Genomic DNA, 23,440 nt, shown 5'->3' with positions numbered 1-23,440 from the left:
CCGCGGCTCGACCGCCGAAGTGGAGCCGCAACATGTTCTGTATAAAGTCCAAGTGCGAAGAGATACTAACGCGGTGCACGAACTTTGCGCTTCAGGTACGAGTGAAAGTGTGCAAGGGTGAGAAGAGAAAGATGGTGTCTTCACTAGTGCCGCCTGCCCGCGCGAGCAAGGGGAAAGAGGGGAGGGGAGCTGGCTCACGGTAACACGATTACTAACAGTGTGATAACTTCGATAACAATTTGACCACTTCTAGCATATATAAAAGAAGCCAACAAATGTTCTTGTTCGTGATCCTAGTAATACTTGAGCTCTTGACACCCATTCTGGTTAGGCAGACATCAATTCTATGGAGAGCAGTAATATGCATTAGCAGTTTGTTCAATGGGGCTGGCTGGTTCATTTTTACAATAAAAAAAGGAACAGCCCAACACAGGACGAGCGAGTAAACAGGCCAGAGCGCTGACTAGTAACCAAATGCTTCATTTGCAGAAGCCGCCTATAAATACATCATGAAGGTGGTATAAAGAACAGAAAAAAGATGGATCAGAAGGATAAGTGTCAGCCACGAAGATAATCAATTTCTCATGTTGAGAGCGAGACGGACGCCGAGCTGACGCACGCGTCGCCACTTCTGAATATACGGTATGCTTCAAAGATTTCCCGCGCACGCTTTTCACTATATCTGCCGATTAGTTCCACTTGTTAAAGAACGGTGTGCAACCACACGTCTTACAGTGCGCAGCTAGAAGACTGTACGGGTTTCCTTTTTGTGAAGCGGCATGCTCGCGCAGGCGATCATTAATGCACCTCCCCGTTTGCCCGATATAGGAACGTTTACAATCAAGCGTGATTTTATAGACGGCCTGCGTTGTACAGTTAACCCCTGAACATGATTCTTACAGCAGCTTTTGCGCGCGACACTATCCTCCCTAGTGACTCTCTTGCACAACCCGCTCAGTATATTAGGGGCATAGCACACCACCCTCACTCCGGCCTTGGCCGAAATTTTCGTAATGGTATCGGAAACACGGTGTACAAAAGGAATGATGGCAAGCCTAGCTCCTAGATGATCTTGCAGTGACCGCCTTCCAGATCTAGGCTGGCCGTCCTTCTATCTGCCTCAGCACTGCGATGCATCCACGGCGGTTGTCATATCCAACACTCACATAGCGTAACGGGCGATTGCCCTGACCAGACGAAAGGTACTCAAGAACTGTGCAATCGCCGAAGGAAGACTCATTGTGCATCTCGGAGTCTGTAGAGGGGACCACCTTTCTTGAAAAGAGGGTGCAAGTACGGCGTGTCGTATGGAGGCCAACAACCCATTTTACAATCCACTTCCATAAGCCATCCTGAATGGGGTTGATGTTCTACGTACAGCTTTCGAACCGCATGGTTCTCGTAAGAAGCATAAAGTATACTTGAGTGACGTCCTTTGCTTACTTACTATGTAGTCACTAATAGGTTACAAAAAGGAACGCCACTCTTGGAGAAAGTATATGTATCGGTTCGTACAGCTCACCGTGATTGTTCGCTTTGTCCATGGCACGCGGCACCCTCTCTATTTATGAATGTGCAAAGATATACCTATCCAGCCGCGCAACTGATAATAATTTTGGCTTTAGGCAAGCCAATGTCTACCGACATCCGGGATGTACAGATTGAATATTGATAGCAAAATTCGTCAGCCCTTCCACTGTGAAGCAGGAAGAGCAGCGAAGCTGTGGTGTGTTTTACCTCAATCGACGCATCTATGTATGCATGGGCATTATCATTATTTTTTATTAATATTGTTATAGAAGGACACAGACAACGAATACATCTTTTCACTGTGTAGTGATTTATTCTTATTCGTTTATGAAGTAGTGACGTGTGGAAGTGCCGCGGCATGGCAGACGGGAATCGCACAGAATTCGCAGCTTCATTGTGAACTAAGCAATTAAGAAAATTAGATGAAACTCAGCGTAGTGTTAGACTCGACTTAGCAGCTAATTTTCATATAATTTACGTCAGGATAGTTTTATTAAAGCAAGAGTTACAGCCGTTTTCTACAACCATACTCCCTCCGTAGACGGCCAAGTATTGACAGCAGACGGGAATTCTGTAACGTTTACAACTTCACTGTGAACTAAATACGACAAGTGAATGAGATCCACCGTAATGATATAGTCGTCTTGTTAGCCAATTTAAATATGATTTTTTTCCCAAGGTAACCACGTTAGATTGAGAGTCGCAGAGTATTCGCGAGAAACTGGAGACCAAATATTTTTTCGTGTCGACGCGACGCGTAGACAGACAGACATCGACCACCGCCGGAGGGTAGCTGTATGAAGCTTCGCTGTAAAAGCTGACGTTAGGCAGAATGAACACTGCACCGAAAAAAGAAAGTGAAAGACAAGAAAAATTCAAATTGCAATAGTTGCTTTCCCATGTTGAAGTTAGCTGGACTAATACAAAGGTGCATCTTGATCTTTAGTCGTGCTGAATAGACTTCATTGACAGGTTCTCCGATTAGTTTTTCTCTTTCGCTGTTTCGCCTTCAAGTATTTGGGGACATGCGTTTATGTAATTCCAGCGTATTTGAAAACGTCACACAGGCAGAAGGCTAAAGGTACGCATCCTCTCACTCACCACGTCCGAAACCAGTCTTTAACGTATAATTTTCCCTAAAATCTGCCCCATTAAACGGTAAATAAATCATGTATAGACGACGCGATTTTTTTCATGGCTTAGTACAGAATAACTATCTCAAAATTCGTGGTGCTGCACCTGTATCAAGCGATTTTTGTATGGAAAACCTCGAATGCTGCTTTCGCCATGTGCGATGAAGTAATCAGAATGACTAATCAGGCCATGTGTTATCACACATGCAAGTTGTCACGTAAGTTTTGGTGCTCGCGACTTGCTCAGGAGGAAGAGTATGTGCTACCACTGTGCGCTAACTGCTGCACTACTGCGTTTGTTTTGATAGTCAGACAGTCACGTCACAAGTGGCAATAAATAACGCCTGGTTGGTGTCGTCCAGTAAAGTAATCATTAGCTTCTCGTATGTATTGCAAAAGCGCAACAATAGAAATGCCATTACCCTTTGTGAGAACATTGGTTGAAATGAATAACAAAAACCTAGGGTAACAAAAGGTTGATCGGGAGGTTTTAAAAGCTACTTACGCCTCCTAGCCAAATAAAAGTTGACAGTTATTTTAGCCTACCATAAAGAAGATGAAGGCGAAAGGAGAGATTTAATACATTACGTGACATTTTCATTCAAATGCGTTCATACTACCTACTGTTTTCTCTTACCGGAGGTCGTGGGTTTGAGCGCCCTAATCAATTGTGCCTTAATTCACTTTGCCTTAATTGACAGCAACTGTAGAGTGTTGAACTTTTGATCCTCACGATTTCGATCGTAGTCCAATTTGTAGGTTTGTCCGGTACGCCCACATCTCCAAGTGGGTTCGACTCCCACCAAAGGCTGGAGTGCCTTAATTACCTCTATCTTAATTAGGTTTTTCTTAATTAACACCACAGGTCGTGCTGAGGCTTCTTCGCCTCGGCTTCACGCTTTCTTTTAAAAAATTCATTGCATGATTAGCCCTAATTAATACCGAAGGTCGTAGACTCGACGCCCTATGAAGTTGGGTGCCATAACGCCGGACATCGTATTTTTCGACCTATAAACCATCTAAGGCTTTCGCTTTAATAATGTCGTAGATAACGTCTCACATGCCCAGGCTTGCCTTATGATTTATTTTGCCCTGAATTACCACGTGCGGCACTACCTTGGCATGGTTTCTCTTGTCCTCTCCCTAGTGTTGGTGTTAGTTTCATCACTGTAGTCCGATTTGATCTTGAGCAGCAGCCTAATAATAACTGCCATAATGACGACTCCGGCCACTGCCACCAGCAGGATCCAAACGAAGATGGATGTCTGGCCTTCATGATGAACCTCTGCAGTGGGGGTTGTCGCCGGATCGAGAGGAGAATCGGTCCTGGCCGCCCTTGTAGTTGTTGTGACTGGGCTAGCCTTCGGGGAAGGCTTTGCCGGCGTGACGGTGTCAGCTACTGCAGGGGGTAATGAGGCGGTAAAGTTTTCAATTTCGAACATCACTCGAACGACGTTAGACCTTTCCGACTTCAGCCCATCAGCATTAAAAACGCGTGCAGCCAAGTACGCCGTCAGGTAGAAGCTATCGTCGCCACGGGGCGCCGTAGCCCAGCGACGCGGCAGGCTTATGGTGACCACGTGTTTGGAGCCGGCGGGAAGGGGTTCGAGGTTGCCTTTGACGACGCTCGACAACAGCTCCTGGCTGTCGAAGTCTGAAAAGACCCCTTCTTCGTCGGTGCCGCCTCGGATCTCCACTGAAGCAGCTGCAATTGAAGATACAGACCATATAGCTCGCACTCGGCAAGGCGTGGATATTTACAGAGAGACGATAACACGCATCCGCTCGCAGGCCTCATGCATAAAGGTTCAAATGCCAGGCATGATGCCACGAGATTGATTCAAAGCTCTAACCAATGTGCGCCTACGACACGGAAAGACCATATATATATATATATATATATATATATATATATATATATATATATATACATATATATATATATATATATATATATATATATATATATATATATATATATATATATATATATATATGTATATATATATAGATATATAACGAAGGCAAAGAGGGATTCTTCACGCTACCTTTCAAACGTAAAGAACATGAGTGGTGCTATAAGGTAAACAGCACAAGTATTTAATTTCGACAGTTTCGATCGGTGGACCGATCTTCATCAGGGTTTACAAAAAGTGCCATTTTATGTAAACCCTGATGAAGGTCGGTCCACCTATCGAAACCGTCGAAATTAAATCCTTGTTCTGGGGCCGTATTCTGTAGCGGTCCCTTTGGGAACCGGTTCCTTTTGACTGTTACGTCTGGATTACATAACTCGGAGAAAGAGTGGAACGGGGCGGCGTGAGGGGAACCAATCAACGAGCGGCGGTCTGCCGGAAGATCACGTCATCATTTTTGTTTGTACTTGGGGGGCGGTATAGCAATTGAAGGGTGTTGCTGGTTTGATAAAAAAACATTGGTTTTTATAGAAAACTTGCAAATATATTTTCAGTAATAAATGTGAGCTTGCGGCGAAGACCGTTGCTGGGAGTTGTAAGTTTATTTGTGTTCTTTTCTTATTTAGTCGCTAGGTGGTGTGCCATACGTTATGCAAACAAGTTGCCTCGCTTTGTTTAAGTTTTGGACTTGCCAGTTTGCGCGCCGCGGATCCAAAACGATGTCCTCGCAGAAGGTTAGGCGGCTGGGTCCTCATGTTTCAGTAAGGCAAAGCGATATACTCGCGTCATTTGTTGAAGAGCACCCATACCTTGCGAAGGCGTCGTGTGTGCTGGGGCAACAGCTGACGGCGGCGCGCAAGGAGGAGCTCTGGCAGCAAGTGACTGCCTTGCTGAGCGCTGAGGGCCCGGCAGTGAAAACTGCAGCCCAATGGCGCGGCGTGTGGAAGACGTGTATAACGCCCGCCGTGATGCAGCCAGGTAAGCATACTCGTTGACGCAGCTTATGCGCACCATATTCTAACAAACGTGTTAATCACAGAGGAACCGGAGGAGGCAGCCTGCCCGGACCGCGATGGCGGGCGAGCGCCATCGGAGTCCTGCCCGCCGTTCTTTGAGCCCGACGAAGAGGTGAACATCAGGCGCATGGGTTTCAATAGGTCAACGCCAATTCGACGTGCTGTCGCGATTCGCTCAGTCACCGCCGTTATGGCTGATGTGTGGTCGCGCGCTAGTGTTTCCGCTCAGAAGATGGCCCGAGCTTGAGCGGAAATCGTGAAGCTATTTACTATCGCTTGCGTCAAGTAGGGTCGACATTTTTGTTAAATACCTTTCATCAGTATTTCAGTCTACTCATTCAAATATTAGTGGGGTTAATAGAGTTGATTTTCCGGTCGGAGCCGGCGAAATGTCTGAGGTTGTATTTAGTGTGACGAGCATCGAGCGATTCATACAGAGATCGAAACGAACAAAAGTATGTGGTCCGAATGATATCCCTACATCATTCCTTATAAATTGCTCGGGCATCTTTGTACTTCTGTCGCCTATTTCAAAATTTCTTAAATAACAGCGTTGTTCCTCGTGATTGCAAACTAGCGCGAGTGGTGCCAATTCATAAGAGTGGACAGAGGGACAGAGTTGAGAATTACGGACCAGTATCCTTAACTAGTATTTTATGTATGTAAGGTTATGGCACATGTGTATACCTGCATCATGTCTCATCTTGATAACAATAACCTTCTTCATCCTAGTCAGCATGGGTTTCGGCAGGGTTTTTCGTGTACGACACAATTGGTTGCATTCACTCATGAGCTAGACTCAGCAGTCGACAAGAAACAAATTGTTGATTGTATATTTCTGGATTTCAAAAAAGCTTTTGACGTCGTTACGCATAGTCTACTGATCACTAAACTTCGACTTTACAAATTGGATGAGAAGGTTATCGCATGGATTGCCGAGTATCTTTGCTCATCGTGGCTCTCAACGGATGTTCCTCTGAATACGTACCTGTGACTTCTGGGGTACCCCAGAAGTCACATTCATGGCACCACTTCGGGCATTACATCATCATTTACAGCATGGTTTCGAAAAAGGATTTTCTTGCGAAACCCAACTACTAGAATTCACGTCAGACTTACACTTTCATATGAACAGTAATAAACAAATTGACTGCATCTTTTTGGATTTCTCGAAAGCATTTGATCGTGTAGCCCATAGTCACCTGATATCAAAGCTCTCAGCAATTAAACTCAACTCACTAACCCTATCATGGATTCGCAATTTTCTTACTAATCGTAAACAGTTCACTGTTGTTGCTAACTTTTCCTCTGGCCTCTCTGATGTCACCTCTGGTGTACCTCAAGGCAGTGTACTTGGGCCTCCTCTTTTTAATTTACAATAACGACTTGCCGAACAATATATCATCTTCTGTACGATTATTATTTCACAGATTTGTTCACACGGTTGGCCTAACCTTATTAAGCCTGAAAGAAGCATCCTCGACGTCACAACGACTGAATAATCAGTTCAGCTACACCCGAATTTATGGCAACACACACGCTTTTAATCTTTCAACATTGCGCCGTGCAGTCCGTTTATGGAACGCACTACCAGATACCATTGCATGCCAATCTAAACACACTGCATTTCGCAATCTGCTAAGCAATCAATATGCCGTTTCAACCGTCTAAACACGTCATGTCTTTTGTATTTACTTGTATTTTTTTTCTACAAGTTAAAGAATTTCAGTGCTCCCAATTTTTTTTACAATACTTACTACTGTATAACATGTAAAAACGTTTACAATGTTATTATGATATTATGTTGTTGTTTACCATTTATTGTTATTGCTCTACATATTGTATTTGCTAATGTATTAATTTTCCATGTTCTGTGTGCACTCCTTTCATTATGCTGATGTTTATTTCTTTCCCGATTCCATACTAATATGTTACCGTATTTCCCCCTTACACTATGCCTTCTCGAAGGCCTGTAAGGTACACGTAAATAAATAAATAAATATTTACAATGTTTGCAGATGACTGTATAGTACGTAAGGTCATCAACAGCGAATCTGACCAACAGGCACTACAACATGATTTGGATTTGATTGCCACATGGTGTGAAAAATGGAAAATGTCACTGAATGAGAAAGAGTGTCCACGTCACCTTTACCGCGAAGCGCTCATATGACAGCAGTCGTAACACTATAAATAATGCTACTCTTGTACAAGTGTCAGAATATAAATACCTAGGTGTATTTTATTCTGCTGATCTAAGATGGAACAGACACGTTACTAATGTTAGGAACAAGGCTGTCGGAGCATTAGGTTTCTTGAAACGTAACTTTAGTAGCTGGCCACAGAAACTTAGGGAGCACATGTATTTCACACATGTGCGCAGTACACTCGAGTATGCGAGTGTTTGCTGAGATCCATATACTACAGAACTTGTAGATAAACAAGAAAAAGTGCAGAACAGCGCAGTTCGGTTTGTCCTTGGCAATTATGTCAGGATGCTTGGCATGACAGAAAGCAAAAAAACATTAAATTGGCATCTTCTTGAACACCGTCGCCGAAACCTCAGACTAAAATTTCTTCATAACATATACCACTCTAATACGGGGATAGCGAGGTAATTGTATTTTCAGCCGCCCACATGTTTCTAAAAGGCGAGATCACAAATTAAATATATGTGAGATTCCTTTTGACCCTCTATTGCATGAATTATGAAAAGTCATTTTTTCAGCTTTCATTATTGATTGAATGAACAAACACGATTGTAATAATAAAGATAAAGCTTTGCGCCAAATATGGCACACCACGAAGATGGCTGAGCGCTCTTGCTGCCATCGGCGGAAAACAAAGCTTCACGGACGGTGGTCTTTTTAGTGCGATGTGGGGAATGAAATGAAACAGTTGTTTGCTGCGCTCAGGCACAGATGAATGTTGCACTTCCTCTATCTTACCAACGACTTGTTTGTGCAAGGTGGCCGCTAACATCTTTGTTTCTTCTCGTCACATTCTGGCCAGTGGCTCACTTGGTCAGATCGGTCGTCTTTGGGTGGCATTGCGGCCGCTGGTCCCTGTGCTTTTTTGACTTGAACCTGGAATTCGATGTCCTGACTAGAAGTCCTTCTTGGTCGCTAGTTGGGTAGGCACTTGGTATGCGAGATAAGGCATTCTGCAATTTCTGCTTTTAAATGAGCCAGCGGTAGTACTTGTCTCCTCCTAAGCTGCTCCTGCACCCTCCTGTACAATACCCATGCTGTTACTACCGATAAGTCTAGCATAGGCGTGAAAATTGGAAAGTGCCATTTCTTCGACCTCTGATATGTATGCAGTAGAGTCCAAACAGTGAGTGCAGCAGGTCAACACCACCCATGTGCCTGTTATGGACCTTTACTCTGCTGGGGCAATCAATTTCGCGAAACACCTTGGCGGAGGTAAACCAGCGCTTAGTCTTTTGGTCTGGATCTCTCCCAACAAAGCTCGACAGAAATGTCATGGCTCGGTTATCGTATCAACGCACACACGATAACTCCACGTCATCTATCGCGCTTGTGAGTGCCTCTGAAGCACCACGTCCTTTACATTTCAGTTCCTTTTCGCTTTTCAGGCGGCTGTTTGGTAGACAATTCGCCCTTACCGTACCGATCGTCAAAATTCCATCTTGTGACAGAGTGACCTGCAACTTCGGGCTATTCAACAGATGGCAGCACGTTACCATATTTTGTATTTCAAGTTCATACTGTGCCAAATATGGCACACACAGATTTCGGCTTCTCTGCTGTAGTTGCAGGCAAAACTGAGAAAATTAGTAACTGCCTTGAATTTACGAGACCAAAAAATATGCCAAAATAATTTTTCTATGTTTCTGCGGTCAAAATTTTCAGAAAAAAAAACAATTGCTCGTGTTTGCCCCCTCCGAGTTGCACGTCGCATCCCAAAATCTACATCACCTCTGTTTTGCGTATCGCTCAAGATATGGCAGCACTTGCCCATAACGTGCACATAACGATGAGATTTGCTCTGATGGTATCACATTCTCAACTGGGAATCTCACACATGCGAAAAAAGAATGGTAACTGGTATGTGCCAAATATGGGACGCCATGCAATAGAGGGTTAAAAGCGACGCTTTCCGCTACTCTTTCTATGTTCGTATTATAAGGGATTGAAATACTCTACCACCTGACACTGTCTGTATTTGTTCAAATGATGATTTATTCCATGCTTTATGAATGTAATTTTTAGTGTTCATTTATATGAGTTGTATCCTCCCTGCTGTAATGCCTGAATGGCGAAGCAGGTACCCAATGAATAAAATAAAGAAATGTTTCATTGTCATGATTTTGTTTATATTGTGTTTAGCGTAGTTGCACCTTGTTAAGCAGCAATTACGAGCATTATGTGAAATCATGCCTGCAAGAAATGCAATGTTGAAGCAACTCTTGAGTTTAAACAAAGCAGTAGTAAGCATGAGTGTCTGCTATTTAAAGAAATCCTGCTCCAAAAAGTGCTTGGCATGTCTCGTTTGTTCCTATACGTTTCAATATGTGCTGTACAGATTGCTCTGAACGACATTTCAGTTGCTGTGTAACTTGTGCTGTGCTTGTGTGTCACACATGAACAGACACCTTCAGCTTTGGAACAATGCATACTGCACAGCAAAATAGGCATCGCAAACCAATATTCAACAATGCAAGATTGGTTGCCATTCACCTTGGAAATAACCTTTATTTAAAGAAAATTCCCTGGCGAGACACTATTCAAAAGCACAGTGAACAAAGCAAAGGAGTAACATAATGGCAATTGGTTATTTGTCACTGCATGTGTATCCGTCATGCTCAACATAGACAAATCATGTTCTTTTCACTACCGCAGTATGCAGCATACTACGATTAGCCACATGTGAGCACACGCAATGTGTTATGTTGAAGTGCACGGCCTATTTACTTCATGAAAAGAAAAATAAAACATGTTACACCAGCACATGTCTCCGCCTCATTTGCCAGCGAATGTGCCGGCGCACACTTTGCAGGCAGGCAATGCGCAAATTTCTGGGCAGCCAAAACGCACCAACTATGGATTCGCGCACCGCACTGCCTCTTTGAAACAAAGCTCGAGATGGCTGTACAGGGTGCGCCTGCGGTGGCCCCTGTACTTGAAGCGGCACTTGTGACTGGGCTGGCCCCTGTGTGCTGTCGTCATGTGCACCGTCGTCATCTGGGTCGTCTGGCAGAGGCACGCCTGCTGCAAGGTAGAGGCTATGCAGCGCTGCACAAGATGCAACAATAGTGGCTGCTTTCTGAGGCGAGTAGTGGAGCACCCGATACCTCTGCAGGCACCGGAAGCGGCTCTTGTCGACTACTATGCACCGCTCAACGGCATTTCGCATTGATGCGTGTGCCTCATTATAGCGCCCCTCTGCCGTGAGGCGATTTGGGTGACCAGGCACAGGATTCATGATCCATGGCTCTAGCGGGTACCCAGAGTCCCCTGTAAAGTGTAGCATGTCAGTGAACGAAATGGATACATTAAGGCACAATGCAAGAACACAGTCTACGCCAGGGCCCTTTTACAACAGGAGCGGGTCTTGGATTTATTGTTGCAATATCTATCAAACATTGGCCTTCCCGGAAAGTTGTAAAGAAAGTTCAACTCATTTTAAAGAAAAGCCCAATTTCACCTGTTGTCTTGGCTGCAAATCTCATTCTCAGGTTAAGTTGGACATGTAATATTTGTTTCATACTCGTGGTTTTCTGCTCCGTTCATCCCATTTGCACCTCCCTAAATGTACATCTTCCACTAAAACTTATTAGATCTTCTCTTTTCAGAAGTGTTATTTTATAAAACACTTCTAAGGTCTACTCTCGAATATGCTGCCAGTATCTGGGATACTTGCTCTACCTTTCTTACCTCTTCTCATGAAGGTACCCAAAATCGAGCTACCCGTTTGATCCTTTCTAATCACTCCAGCACCACGTGTCGCTGCAACAAAAAAAAAATCGCACACTTCGCGACACAAAGCAAAATAGCGCAATTTGCACCATTCTACAATATATACTACACCGATCACTAACGTCGATGCCGAAAGTTTCACGCACACGCTTATTCCTTTGTTCCAAGGACAGTGACCAGGGACCAGGTCCCCGATTCCATTGTCACCAACCCTTTTCCACCATACTTGAAAACTGCCATTTGGACGTGTTCTGTAGAATTCCATCCCTGCCTGTAGCGCTCCACATGGCATTCAGTGTATTGAAATTAATAAATGAACAGCATAACATGTCAGCTGTTGTATACACGCCGGTACAAATATCTGCCTATTAAGAGAGACTTGTGTCTCTCGATAGTCGCTGCAGGTTCATTGGGTACTGCTGCATTCACAACACATTTCTAGCAAATCACGCTTTCTTAAAGCTTGCTTGGATGCAAAACTATTTGACTGTGTATGTTTTACATGTGGAAGAAGCATTGCTACTTTAGGTGCACTTACCAAGCAAGGCTTCTCCATGAAGTAACAAGCGACGAGTGAGGCGGCGGCGAAATGCAGAATGCCTCCAGACGAAAGAATCATGGCACGATCCCGGAAACCGTGGGTCAATTTCCAGGATATTCAGCTTCGCGTCGCACACCTCATAAGGGAAAGCAAAGAGAAGGTGTCAGTGCCACTGCAACAAATATCTGGCACAGCCTTTTGCGTAAAACACTACTTGCCAATCAGTTACTGTTCAGTCAGTGAACACAATTACAGAAACGGAGATATCAACATACGCAGTAGGCAGTTGAACTAATGATCAGCATGATAACAATGTCATCTTAACCTACAAATGCAATGTTGGCATGTGCTCACATGCTCATGTATGGCGTGCGGTAACAACACAATGTGCAAAATAATTCCTTTGGTTTCTTCCGTCCATATTGTATAAGATTCTGCTAAAGAGTGCCACCTGTGTTTTTTTGTTTTTTTTTTCAGACAAAGTGCCTATTGCAAGCGAAATGACGCGGAAACAGCATGTGCCATATTAACAGCTAGAGCAAATGGGTGTCAACACATTCTCATTCTGCCTCACACCATTTTCATTGATGGGATGCTCCTTTTCACGTTTACAGCCTGTTGGCCACAATGCTTTAGTTTTACGTCGAATAAGAATCACAAGGGCTCGTCTTCTGTTAGGATCGCTCGCAGACGAAGACTCCCTTCACCGCTAAGGCGTCTATTCTGGTTTAAGTCGCGCGTAATGTGTTTAAATTGTAGCATCGAAAAGGCTATTCAACTGTGACTGGAGAGCACTGCAAAAGTGCGGCCGTGTTCTATGCAAAGATCAAAGTCGTCATTACACATACAACAGAAACGCTACTTTCTCTAATAGGAACGCAAGTATTACCGGGAATTGATGAAAAATGACGAAACGAAGTTTTTTAGAACGTGCACTCGCGCAAACACATATCGAAAATATTTGTCAATGAACAATACTTACGACCATGCAGTTCAGGGCGTAATACCTTTTACGGCTCTAGTACGATTCCGTTTCGCCAGGGCCGAGCTTCTTAGGGCGAACGATGGCTATGAGACTCCCGTCCACACATCCTAGAACTCCTGGAATTTTTCCACGGCTAAGAAAGCCTTCCTTGACGGCGGCTTTCTGTTGCGCCGTGGATGGGAATCCAACCCATCCTTTTTCCTTGCCCACAACCATAATGGCCTTGGCGACGGCTGTAATGATCCGGCTGACCGAAGGCTATGACAGTGCAGTCGCTTCTCCATTCCCGACGCACTGTTGAAAGCTCCCTGTGGCAAAAAACCGCAGCGCGCACAGCACTTTCATCGTAGTGTCGACACCACGCTATCTTTGAGTTCCGAGATGTCCTTCCAGGTCATCGCAAAGACGTCGCACTATGTCTTTGGAGAGCCTAAAATGCCTTCGAAACTCTTCTTCGGCCATGCCGAACGCGTCGCGTCTTTGCCTCTCGTCGCGTCGTTGTCTTTCGGCACTCGCCAGCAGCAGCACAACCAAAGCCGCCATTGCCGTCTCTGTCTCGTCTCGTCTAGGTGCCGGCTCGTCAGCTGGCGCGAGATTAGCCGGCAGCCGCGGTTGCCCTAGCAACCCTCGACATCATGCTCACCCCCACGCGCGACTCTCAAACGAACCACTTCTCCGCGGTTGCACTCCTACCAGGGAACCGGTTCCTTTCCAGATGATTGGCAACCTGTGTGACGTCATCAAAATTTGTCGTCCCGCCCACCAGGGATGACGACATCGAAGCGCCGACCAATGGCAACAGCCAAAAAGGAACCGGTTCCCAAAGCAACCGCTACAGAATACGGCCCTTGTTTACCTTGTAGCAGCACACAAATTCTTTATAATGTATATATATATATATATATATATATATATATATATATATATATATATATATATATATATATATATATATATATATATATATGTGTGTGTGTGTGTGTGTGTGTGTGTGTGTGTGTGTGTGTGTGTGTCAGCTGTCACCCACCTAGTTTGCAAAGAGCGAAGCTTTGCTTTGCAGATGACACCGATTGTCTGTAGTTTGAAACAACCTATTGTGTATTTGCGTACACGTGTTTAGTCGACATCGAGAATAAGAATTTTCGCTATTTGTGGCGCGTTTTCCTTGGCGGTGCTCTTTTACCCCTTTAAAATGTGCCCGCGAAAGAAAGAAATACCACGTTTCTTCGCATCGACGCGCAGGAAAGACAGCGTTCTCAAACGAGCCGAGTGTAAGATCATCACCTTGCCTCCAGCGCGGCGCTTATGATAACGCGTTACTTTTGCGCTGGTTTTGAAAGCAACCTATTGTATTGGGGCACTGTTACTTGAGGCTTCAGAAGTCTCTTAGAGCTCTCTCTGTGGCGACAGAAAATACTACCCCATATTTATTTGGCCTATGGGCCATCTTATCGGTAGAACATCGCCGTGTTTGTGCGCGCGTGGGTGCGATTTTTCCATCATGGGATGGGATGAGCATGCGATGCAATCACAGCCATAATGGCTGCAAGGTTTGTCGCCGATGTGCGCGCACCCCCACGCGCATGTCCGCGCTCTCGCACGCGCCCACTCGTACAGCGCTGCTGCCGCGGCGCCTCCTCTCCTTGCTTCTCTTGCCGGTGGTGCCTCCTCTCCTTAATCCCCTCGTCGGTGATCACCGCTTTCCTGCGTCGACCACGGACTGCGCCCGCACACTCGTGAGCCACTAAAGGCTTACACCTTAAAATACTCGGATTGACATCAAACTTCTCAGGGAGATTCCTGTAAATAAAGTAAAGGAATAGCTTCGGAAAGAGAATTTGAAAATTTTCGGCTTCGTGTGGATATTGAAACCGTGCCTCCGTGGTGTGCCTCCGGAGCTTGCTTCCCCGGCGCCACACTGGCTCCACTGCTCTGGCTGACTAAATGTGTGCCTAATGCGTGCGTCACTGGGCACGTGACGGCGCTGCCAATGAGGAGGAAGTGGCGCCGCTGAACGGTCCTTCGAGTCATGAGAACCCACGTGACCACGTGATGACGTCGCGTTCTCGGCGCTGGACCTGCTGCGGCTTTGACTGCGATATCGAGCGGTGAACAGCAAGGTCACCGGATGAACGCCATGGACGTGCATGAGTCTAAATGTCGTACAAAAATTCCTCACGTGAACTGATCCTAGTCGCCTACAGACAGGATCGTTTAGGGACTTTCAAGAACGCAGACGGGGGCGTCAAGTGACGCCTTGGCGCTTCTGCTCTCTGGCACATGCCAACCGCTGGTTGTGTGACGTCTCTGCGCTGGGTTCAGTGTTTATTGGCGAAAAGTCATGCAGCGCTAGTGGTGCGATATGCCGGCATTTTGTCTCGGTGAGCTCTGGTAGTGCGAGGCCCGTATTTCTGAAGAATTTGGTTGGGCTGACGACTGAAATAGTGGAGTGGCGTAGCGCCTCGGCGACACAGTTTGCGAACCGCCACTGTACAGCATCGTCACCCTGTCCGCTCTTTTCGGCAGCGTCATCACATCGAACATGCACCTTTACTTAACGCGTGTCGAAGGCGGAGGTAGCATACGTGTTCCTGGCCACGAATTCAGTTACGTAAGTGATATAGTGCTTAACCCATTGTGGGGTGCTACTTTTTCCTTAAAATTTCGCTCATAAAACTGAAGAATAGCATTCAGGAGGGCAAAAGAAAATGTTTGACACGTTTTTCAAGAAACCTGGTGCAGCAGTTCTCGAAAAAAAAGTGGTACATATATGTACCACTGATTTACTACAAGAAATGAAATGTGGTACACATTTGTACCGCTGTCCGCAGGTGGTTTAAAATGAAAAGACAATGTGTAACAGGAACGATATTCAGAAAGTCAATGCTGCTGTTAACTTGTGCAATGGCTTAAACATTCGACACATAGCGGAACTTGGCATTCCCAGCACAGAAAGCTCGTTCGAACTTGCTGCTCTGTCATGGAGCCCCACCTACACCTCTGTCGATTGACCTACCGCAACTGGTGACGATCTTGGCCGATAAATATATGCCTATTATACCTATTTGCCTCTGTGATGAGAACATCAAGCACTTCTTCCTCAAAGTAGAACAATGCCTTCTTTGCACCCAAATGATCTTCCGAGCAAAACAGCACGTCCCATATTTTGATTTCTGAATTCTACGGCAATTCGAATGAGATGGCAACACCCTCCTACTGCGTAAGGCTGTGACCTCTAATGTGCTTAGTTAAGAACAATTGAATCTCTAACTACTACAGCTATCACCTCGCGCTACTTTGCTTTCACACCAGTATAGCCGCACAAACGCGAAGGGGACCAGTGACCTGTGATACACAGGACTGCGTGACTACAGTGGCCAAGCAGATAAACCAGTCGAGGGGCGACTTGAGCTATGTTGGTATTAGGAAAAATTACCTCCGCTTTCAGAAAGACTGCAAATCGACAACCTGTGTGATTCGACCAGTGCGACAGCCGTCCGCTTAGGCCTAGCATCCCCAGCCGAAAGCGAGCCCAGAACATACAATTCAAAACGGTGAAAAATTAGGGCGCCCTCAGTGTATGTATATGGTTGCAGATGAATCACTAGGTTCTATTTAGTAAACGGGTAAAAGGAGGCGCTTAGTAGGCATGTTGAAGCAGTGTTTTCAGTAAGTTCTTCCCACGCCACAGCAGCACGTACTGAACCGTAATGAAGGCATTTGCAAAAACTAAGTTACTCTTCACGCCACATGACGGAATAAAATAAAAACGCACAAAAAGCTTTCTCAACGCCTTGGTAGATGGCAGCACTAGTAAAATTGGCTCCAATGTGAACAGTTGTTTCATTACGGGCATTTGAAACGTGCCCACAACGTGGTACATATTTGTACCACTGCACCACAAAGGGTTAAAGTGGTGTTTGCTCACAACTATTGACGCGTCCTTGAAATGAGGCAGCGTACGCTTTCAATCGAGTTCAGCGTTAGTGCGCTGTCCGTGACTTCGTGTGATTTGCCTTCATCGCGGGCTCTACACTTAGACTGTAGTACTGTGGACGTTAAAGAGCTCTGATGACATCACATGGTCTTCCAGAATATGCTAAATGCAGAGTAGATCTTTTAGGACTTTTGGTACTAAGGGCGCTATGAGCACTGTGAGATGGAGCTTAATGCCACGCCCTGTGATGTTCAGCTGCATCTCTGCCTGTTTTTCGCACTTTTAGGTCTATCAATGGGCCTGAGGTTCTGTACAAAGTTGGGATGAAGTAACCTGTGTGTATAAGCGTCCACAATAACTTCACCGCAGCACAGTTGTGTAGTGCGGTGAAGCAAACAGTGTGTTGCGTTGCTGGCCGGGTCGTAAGGGCGCCCAAGTTCCAGTTTCGATGTTCCTGTTGCCCTGAAGATACTGCACCGCCCGCTTTGCTGTAATACCAGATGCTCTAGAACTCTCTAGTTGCCGGAAGTTTTACTTTCATTTCGTAATACATCATAATGCATTTCTGTTGTGAAGTGAAGCTCGCTAATAGTGCCAGATCCTTTGACAGTGTCAGACTGAACAGTTTTAGAATGGCATGACCAATATACCAACCCACACTTTCACGTTAGCAGTTTTATTAGGAATCTCTAACTAATCTTACAGCACATAAAAACAAAGTAAACGCCTCAAGAGTTGAATAGCAAGAAGTGCTTCAAACACTCAAAACAGACGCACCTTAAGTGGTTAAATATTGCTAGCAAATTAATGAAGGTTGATCAGAATTACTGATATTGGTCGCTTTACAGTGAAAATAATAGTACTAGATGAGACGCATGCGAGACATGTGTTCCTTGGTTATGCACGCCACATGGGTCCTAGCAATACCTTAACAGGGTTCTTATTCACGCATGCCTGCTTGCGTCCTCTAAAATTTTCTGTCAGAGTTATAAAAAGAGGCGGTAGCCATAGGGCTTTAAACTCCACAACTCCAATTTTGTTTCTTTTATACTCATTACAAGCTGAACATAACTCGGCATGACAGCATACGCCTAGGTAATTCCGACATTTTGTGACGAAAGCAGTGCTCACTCAGTTAGAGTTGCCTGTTCTAATATTACTCCCAGAATTCTTCAAACAGTTCATTTTTTAAGCAACCAGCATGTCATGCCTCTCAAGTGAGCTGCTTTGAACTACACCACATAATGCTCGACTAGAAAATTTACCAAGCAATAAGTTACTAGATGTAACTAAGCACAGCAAAGTCTTATGTTAACATAACCTGCAGCTCCTAATGTTGGTAATTATTAAATTATGGCAAGGAAAAAAACAGCCTGAATAAACTTATGTCTGCACTGTCTGCAAACAAATTTTCATTGTTAAGAAAATACACATCCTCACGTAAACAAAAAACAAGGAATTGTGTTAAATATGTACGATCAGGTGCCCTTCTTCATACACCCTCTTTTTAATGCACTGTAAGGGTTATCACAATAAAAATCGCAGATCCAACACAGTGTTGAAATCTAAATACCACGAAGCTTGTCCGAGTTGATGAGGTTCTAGCTATAGCAAACCACGTGAGCACAGCATCACTGCCTGTGGCTGTTAACTCTGTGGGTCATAGATGACGGTGATGTGTGATGCTTCAAGTGGAAAATGTTGAGAGGATGAGAAGAGAGGTTTTGTAGAAGATAGCTCCGTGTAGTGATGCTGCGAAGTCTTCAACGTGTGACACTGGCTAGCAGTCGGGGACGGTAGCATCAAACATTGGCAGGTCTCATTCAAGTCACCTGGAGTCATCTTGGGTACCAAGTGCAATGGTCTTAATCATGGGCTGGAAAATGGATGCACGATTCCTAGTTCCAGGGTGTGCTTAAACACGCAGCAGGTAATCTTGAGCAGGTCTGCAGCTAGGCAACGTGAGTGAGCATGTTTAGAAGGTCCAGTAGTGATAGGTGTAAGTGTAGACAAATAAATAAATAAATATCAAAATGCAGTTAAGGCTTCATACCCCGTGTGTCTCACTAGCGTACCCATTCTGGGGGCTTATTAGCGAAGAATGAGCACATACTGAGTTGCACGTACCCTGTTCCGATGTTCGCGATTACGCCATACAATAACCAGCAGTAGGCTGTCTATTTGTGTACATACCCAGTGACCCAAGCAGTCACAACTATAAATGGCACGAAAACCACGACAAATGACATGCCCTGGGGAAGCGGCAAAGAAAGTGTCGGATTAAAAAACAGGAAATAATGAAAGACGATGATGTGGAGGGAGCTGACGGTACATAGTACTTTACAGTCAAAAACACATTCAAACAAACGAGAAACAGCAGATCTGTGCTAAATTTCGCTCACCTTGAATACCCACATAACTCGTAATTTTTGTAGGAACAATGGGCCCGGTTTTCTTGTACGCAAAGCTTTCAAGGTAACATTGATCTCTATAGCTATCTTGCCTTCTGTAAACGAACTCCATACTATGCCTGCAGAATTCTTAACAGTACCAGGCTACTGTGGTATCTGCTGCCCTTCAATGTGTTTCCCTCCCCTTGGCAGAGATTCCTAAATTAAGAGTGCCGATTATCTCCTCTTTCCATTGCATGACTTATCCAGCTCCACTACAGTTACTCTCAGCCAGTATATTGGCTACACTCCTTTGCTGTCCAATAAGTACTCTACAGTTCTTGTCTCATAATGCTAAACCTGCCATAGTCTAATCCACCATGCATTGCACAGTCCTGTTTGTTTTCAAGATTCTTTGTTATCCACCAAGTTTCAGCCCTTGAGCTTAGTGCCGGTAGAATGCACTGATTGTGTAGTTTTCTAGGATAACAAGAAACTGAACTAGGCACTCCAATTTATTCTTATTAGGTGTTGTACTCATGATCCAGGTCCCCTGTGACTACTTGGCCCAGGCAAGCATACTTCTGTAACAGGTTTGAGAAGCTGTTCACCAACCAAGGTGTCATGCCAAAGAGAAGGCCAGTAAATGCTATGGCACCAAACAGAGACAGATGGCCATTTCAAAAAGCACATGGCTGCATGAGAGGTGCAAGCAGATGGGATTCCGAGCATAAGAACCTCAGACGTGTCGGCACTGTGTCCAGAAACATCTACAGACCCTTTGATGTGCAGGTCTGGGTCCCACCCACCTCCACAGTTGGCATCACCTGGACATTGCTTGGCAAAGAGGCACCGTGGACATCCGGGACTAGAACTCGGCTTCCAATCTGGCCTTGTCTATAGCCGATGAATTTGCAGCAGGAGTTCACGATAAAACTGAGCGAGCATGGCATGTTAAACATCCCAGACACCTCAGGGCGTTTATGGTGAATTCATTTTGACTGTACTCACACTGCAATAATAATCACTACAGCATGCTCTGTTCCTGCTATTAGTTTTGAAAATTCATATGGTAGTGCTGCTGCTGTAAGCATCTATAACATAATGTAAATCTAATTACTCTTGTGTTTCCTCTGTATTCATTGTACGTTTTCCGTCACGGTCGCTCGATCAAGCATACATGAGCATGCCTCCTGTGTCGCGCAGAGCTTGGGCAAAGCTGTAAAACAGGTGGTGACAGTGGCTGCCACCAGTTTTGTGGCGATGCCACTATTCCGGGATAGGTCTGTGGGAAGCCGCTGACCAGCCTTGAGGAATGGACTGTTTGAGTGTGTTCCATTAAGTTTGCGTCCTGCTTGCGTTTGGTGTTTATCGTCATTCTTATATTGGTACAGTCGAAAAACGTTGAGGCCTCCTTAGGAATGCTTTATATATAGAGTAGACAATGAAGCAGATGATAGTGCTTTCAGTTGCTCTTACGTCTTTACTACTTACCACAGTAATAGTGAAAAGAAATTACAAACAAAAGTATGGAACGTAAGGAAGCTAGTGTCATCTTTTTGTGCGGTAACGAAAAGTAAAGCAGTAAAATGCAGAGGATTAGAGGAACCTCCGAAACTAATGTCACCGCATTTGTGTGATGGCGGTGAGCAGCAGGACATTTTTGTGTGCCCTGAAGACATTCAAAATACGCTCAGCCTAGTAAAAGAGGTGCAAAAGGTGCATTAGGTGCAAACAATAAAGTAAAATTATTTTTTTTCTTTCCCACTTGAGCTGTTTCAAGTCCTCTAGTTTCCAAGGCTGCTCTACGCTTCTGATGGCTTCTTCTATATCCGTTGTGCAGAAAATTCAGACAGTGACAAAATTATCCATCCAAATTGCCCATCCGAGCCATAATCCCAAGATTTGGGAGGGACCCCCTAGAAAAAGCTACACTAGGTAAGCTAGTCGACTTAGTCTGGGGCTCTCGGGTACATAACATATACGTATAGTGAAAGTACAGTCCAGGACCATCAACCGTGGGTTACCCCTCTCCCCCCTCCCTTTGTGCCAGTAGCGTGGTCTTCAGTAGTCCGCCGACGCCTCAGGTGGCGTAAACTTGTGAAAGTGATCGCTTGGGAATGCCGCTCATGCCTTCGCAGCGTGTACCCACGTCCACCTTTGCATGCATTTCTTCGCACTTTTCCCCGGCTGTTAGCTTAAGCACTGCCTTCTCTCAAAGCATATGTTCATCAAACTGTCAAGCGCGGCGGAGATTTTCTTGCCGCCTGCTATCACATAGCTTCCCATTATGTTTTGAGTAAAAGGATAGTCGTCATCTGGCAAAGGTCGGGGCACCCATACACATGCCAGCAATCGTCAGCGCGTGAAACACGATAGTGAGAGTGCTGTTCCTCCGCAGCCCACGTTATCGCGCTGAAGAACGTTCTACAGAGAGTAACTGAAAGCACATGACTTGCTAATGAATCTGGACGCCTCTTGGCCTAATGCAACCACCATGTTTCAGTGAGTTCCGGTACACGATTTGCGTACATTCGTCAGCCGATGAAAGACATGACGAGCGCTATTAATTCTGACGCGCCAAACCGTACGAGATACGGCGGCGAGTAGCTGAGAGCACACGAGTTACACAGGAACGTGATCACCTCCTACTTTAATCACGCCGCCATGTATCAGCGATTCTCCGTACACCAAGACTGAGCACAGAATCTACTTAAGGGATCATGGTCGCGTTGTCGCATATCATTCGTTGTCGACTAGACACAGGGGATAAGTCGCATACGCGAGTTTTCCTCAAATAAATAATTGATGCAACGCTGGGACTGCGATCGTTCTGACACCACGGGGAGGGCCGCTAGTACGCGGATTCGTCTAATCTTCTTGATCATTGCTTCAGCAGTTCTTGCCGCGTTGCTTACTACCCTTTGTATGTCTTTGTGTGACCTAAATTCCAAAGCAGTTTCACATTTTCTAAAAGGATAAGGCAATAAAGCTCTTCAGCATACATAATCACTACGGAGTGCCGCGAATATACCTTTTATAGTAGGCCAAATTGAAACATGCCAAGCTTCTCAACGTCGTGGATTGCGCGCGAGAGTTTCTTTAGTGGCTTCCATGCCGGTTTTCGAAAGCGTGCGTACGCCTGCCGTAGTGGATTCAATGTCGCGCTTCTCTGCTAGAGGTCCTCTGTTTGAATCCTGCCGTCGGAGAATTTAATTACTTTTCACTTTAGTTATTTTTAACACCGTGGTTTCTTGCAAATGATAAGTTTTCAACTCACGAAAATCGTTTAAAGACAGAACGTTGAAGCTAGCTTAGGCAAATTTATGTGCTAACTATGATTCCCTTGCAGGCTGGCCCACCCAATTTGCAGTTCCCATAGCCACTAGCGCCATAGTTCTCTACGTCTAGATGTTTCAGTGTGAGCAGTGTGGGTACCGCCCTAAATAAAAGAAATGTGACGTTTCAGCCAAAAACAGAAACCAAAATGACGCGCGACATCATCGAGGCCTACAGAAATGAAGTGCTGAATGAAAACTGTGTGAGCGCGCCATCTGTTTTTCTATCTGACAAAGGAATTGCACCATTTATTGGGTGACCTGCCGTGAGCACCCGCTTTCTCCAACCGCGCGATGCAGCATGCAAAGGTGATCATTCCGTGTCTTCACATTCTTTTATGTTTTTTTTTATTATACTGAAGATGTGCCCTGGCGTAATTACATGCACGTTCTTCATCTCAGTAAATTCAGTTAGCGCTATGTGCGGCTCTTGTGTGCATCTTTTGCGTCCTCGCCTTTCGCACTGTTCCCTAGATCAAGACGTTGAATAAACTAGCCGACACGTTCACTTTATTACATCCCTCTAGGGATGATTTTAGGACACTCTGTGACCGATGCTAGCCGGACTGAAGCCGCGACTCCGAGAAAGTAGCGCGACGCTATCCCCACTCGGCTACCATTGCGTGTGATATCCGACGCTTTATCTTGATGCTAACATAATTTTTCGAGAATCGCTTGTGGCCTGTAACACAAATCTACTTATCGAGCTGGA

General features: G+C 45.1%; 1 protein-coding gene across 2 annotated transcripts in view; it reads right to left on the bottom strand.

Annotated features, from left to right (window-relative positions):
* Positions 1-3,726: 3,726 nt before the first annotated feature.
* The window catches only part of LOC135897119 (calcium-activated chloride channel regulator 1-like), a 182,516-nt gene continuing 162,802 nt past the window's right edge, over positions 3,727-23,440 (bottom strand). For both annotated transcript variants that reach the window (XM_065425684.1, XM_065425685.1), the window contains one exon: positions 3,727-4,368. In XM_065425684.1, the coding sequence (XP_065281756.1) occupies positions 3,776-4,368 (593 nt within the window). In that variant the 3' untranslated portion in view covers positions 3,727-3,775. The remainder of the gene's footprint in view (positions 4,369-23,440) is intronic.

Source organism: Dermacentor albipictus, chromosome 6 (assembly GCF_038994185.2).
Source record: "Dermacentor albipictus isolate Rhodes 1998 colony chromosome 6, USDA_Dalb.pri_finalv2, whole genome shotgun sequence".
Lineage (NCBI taxonomy): Eukaryota > Metazoa > Arthropoda > Arachnida > Ixodida > Ixodidae > Dermacentor > Dermacentor albipictus.
This window is presented reverse-complemented; position numbering and strand designations above follow the sequence as displayed.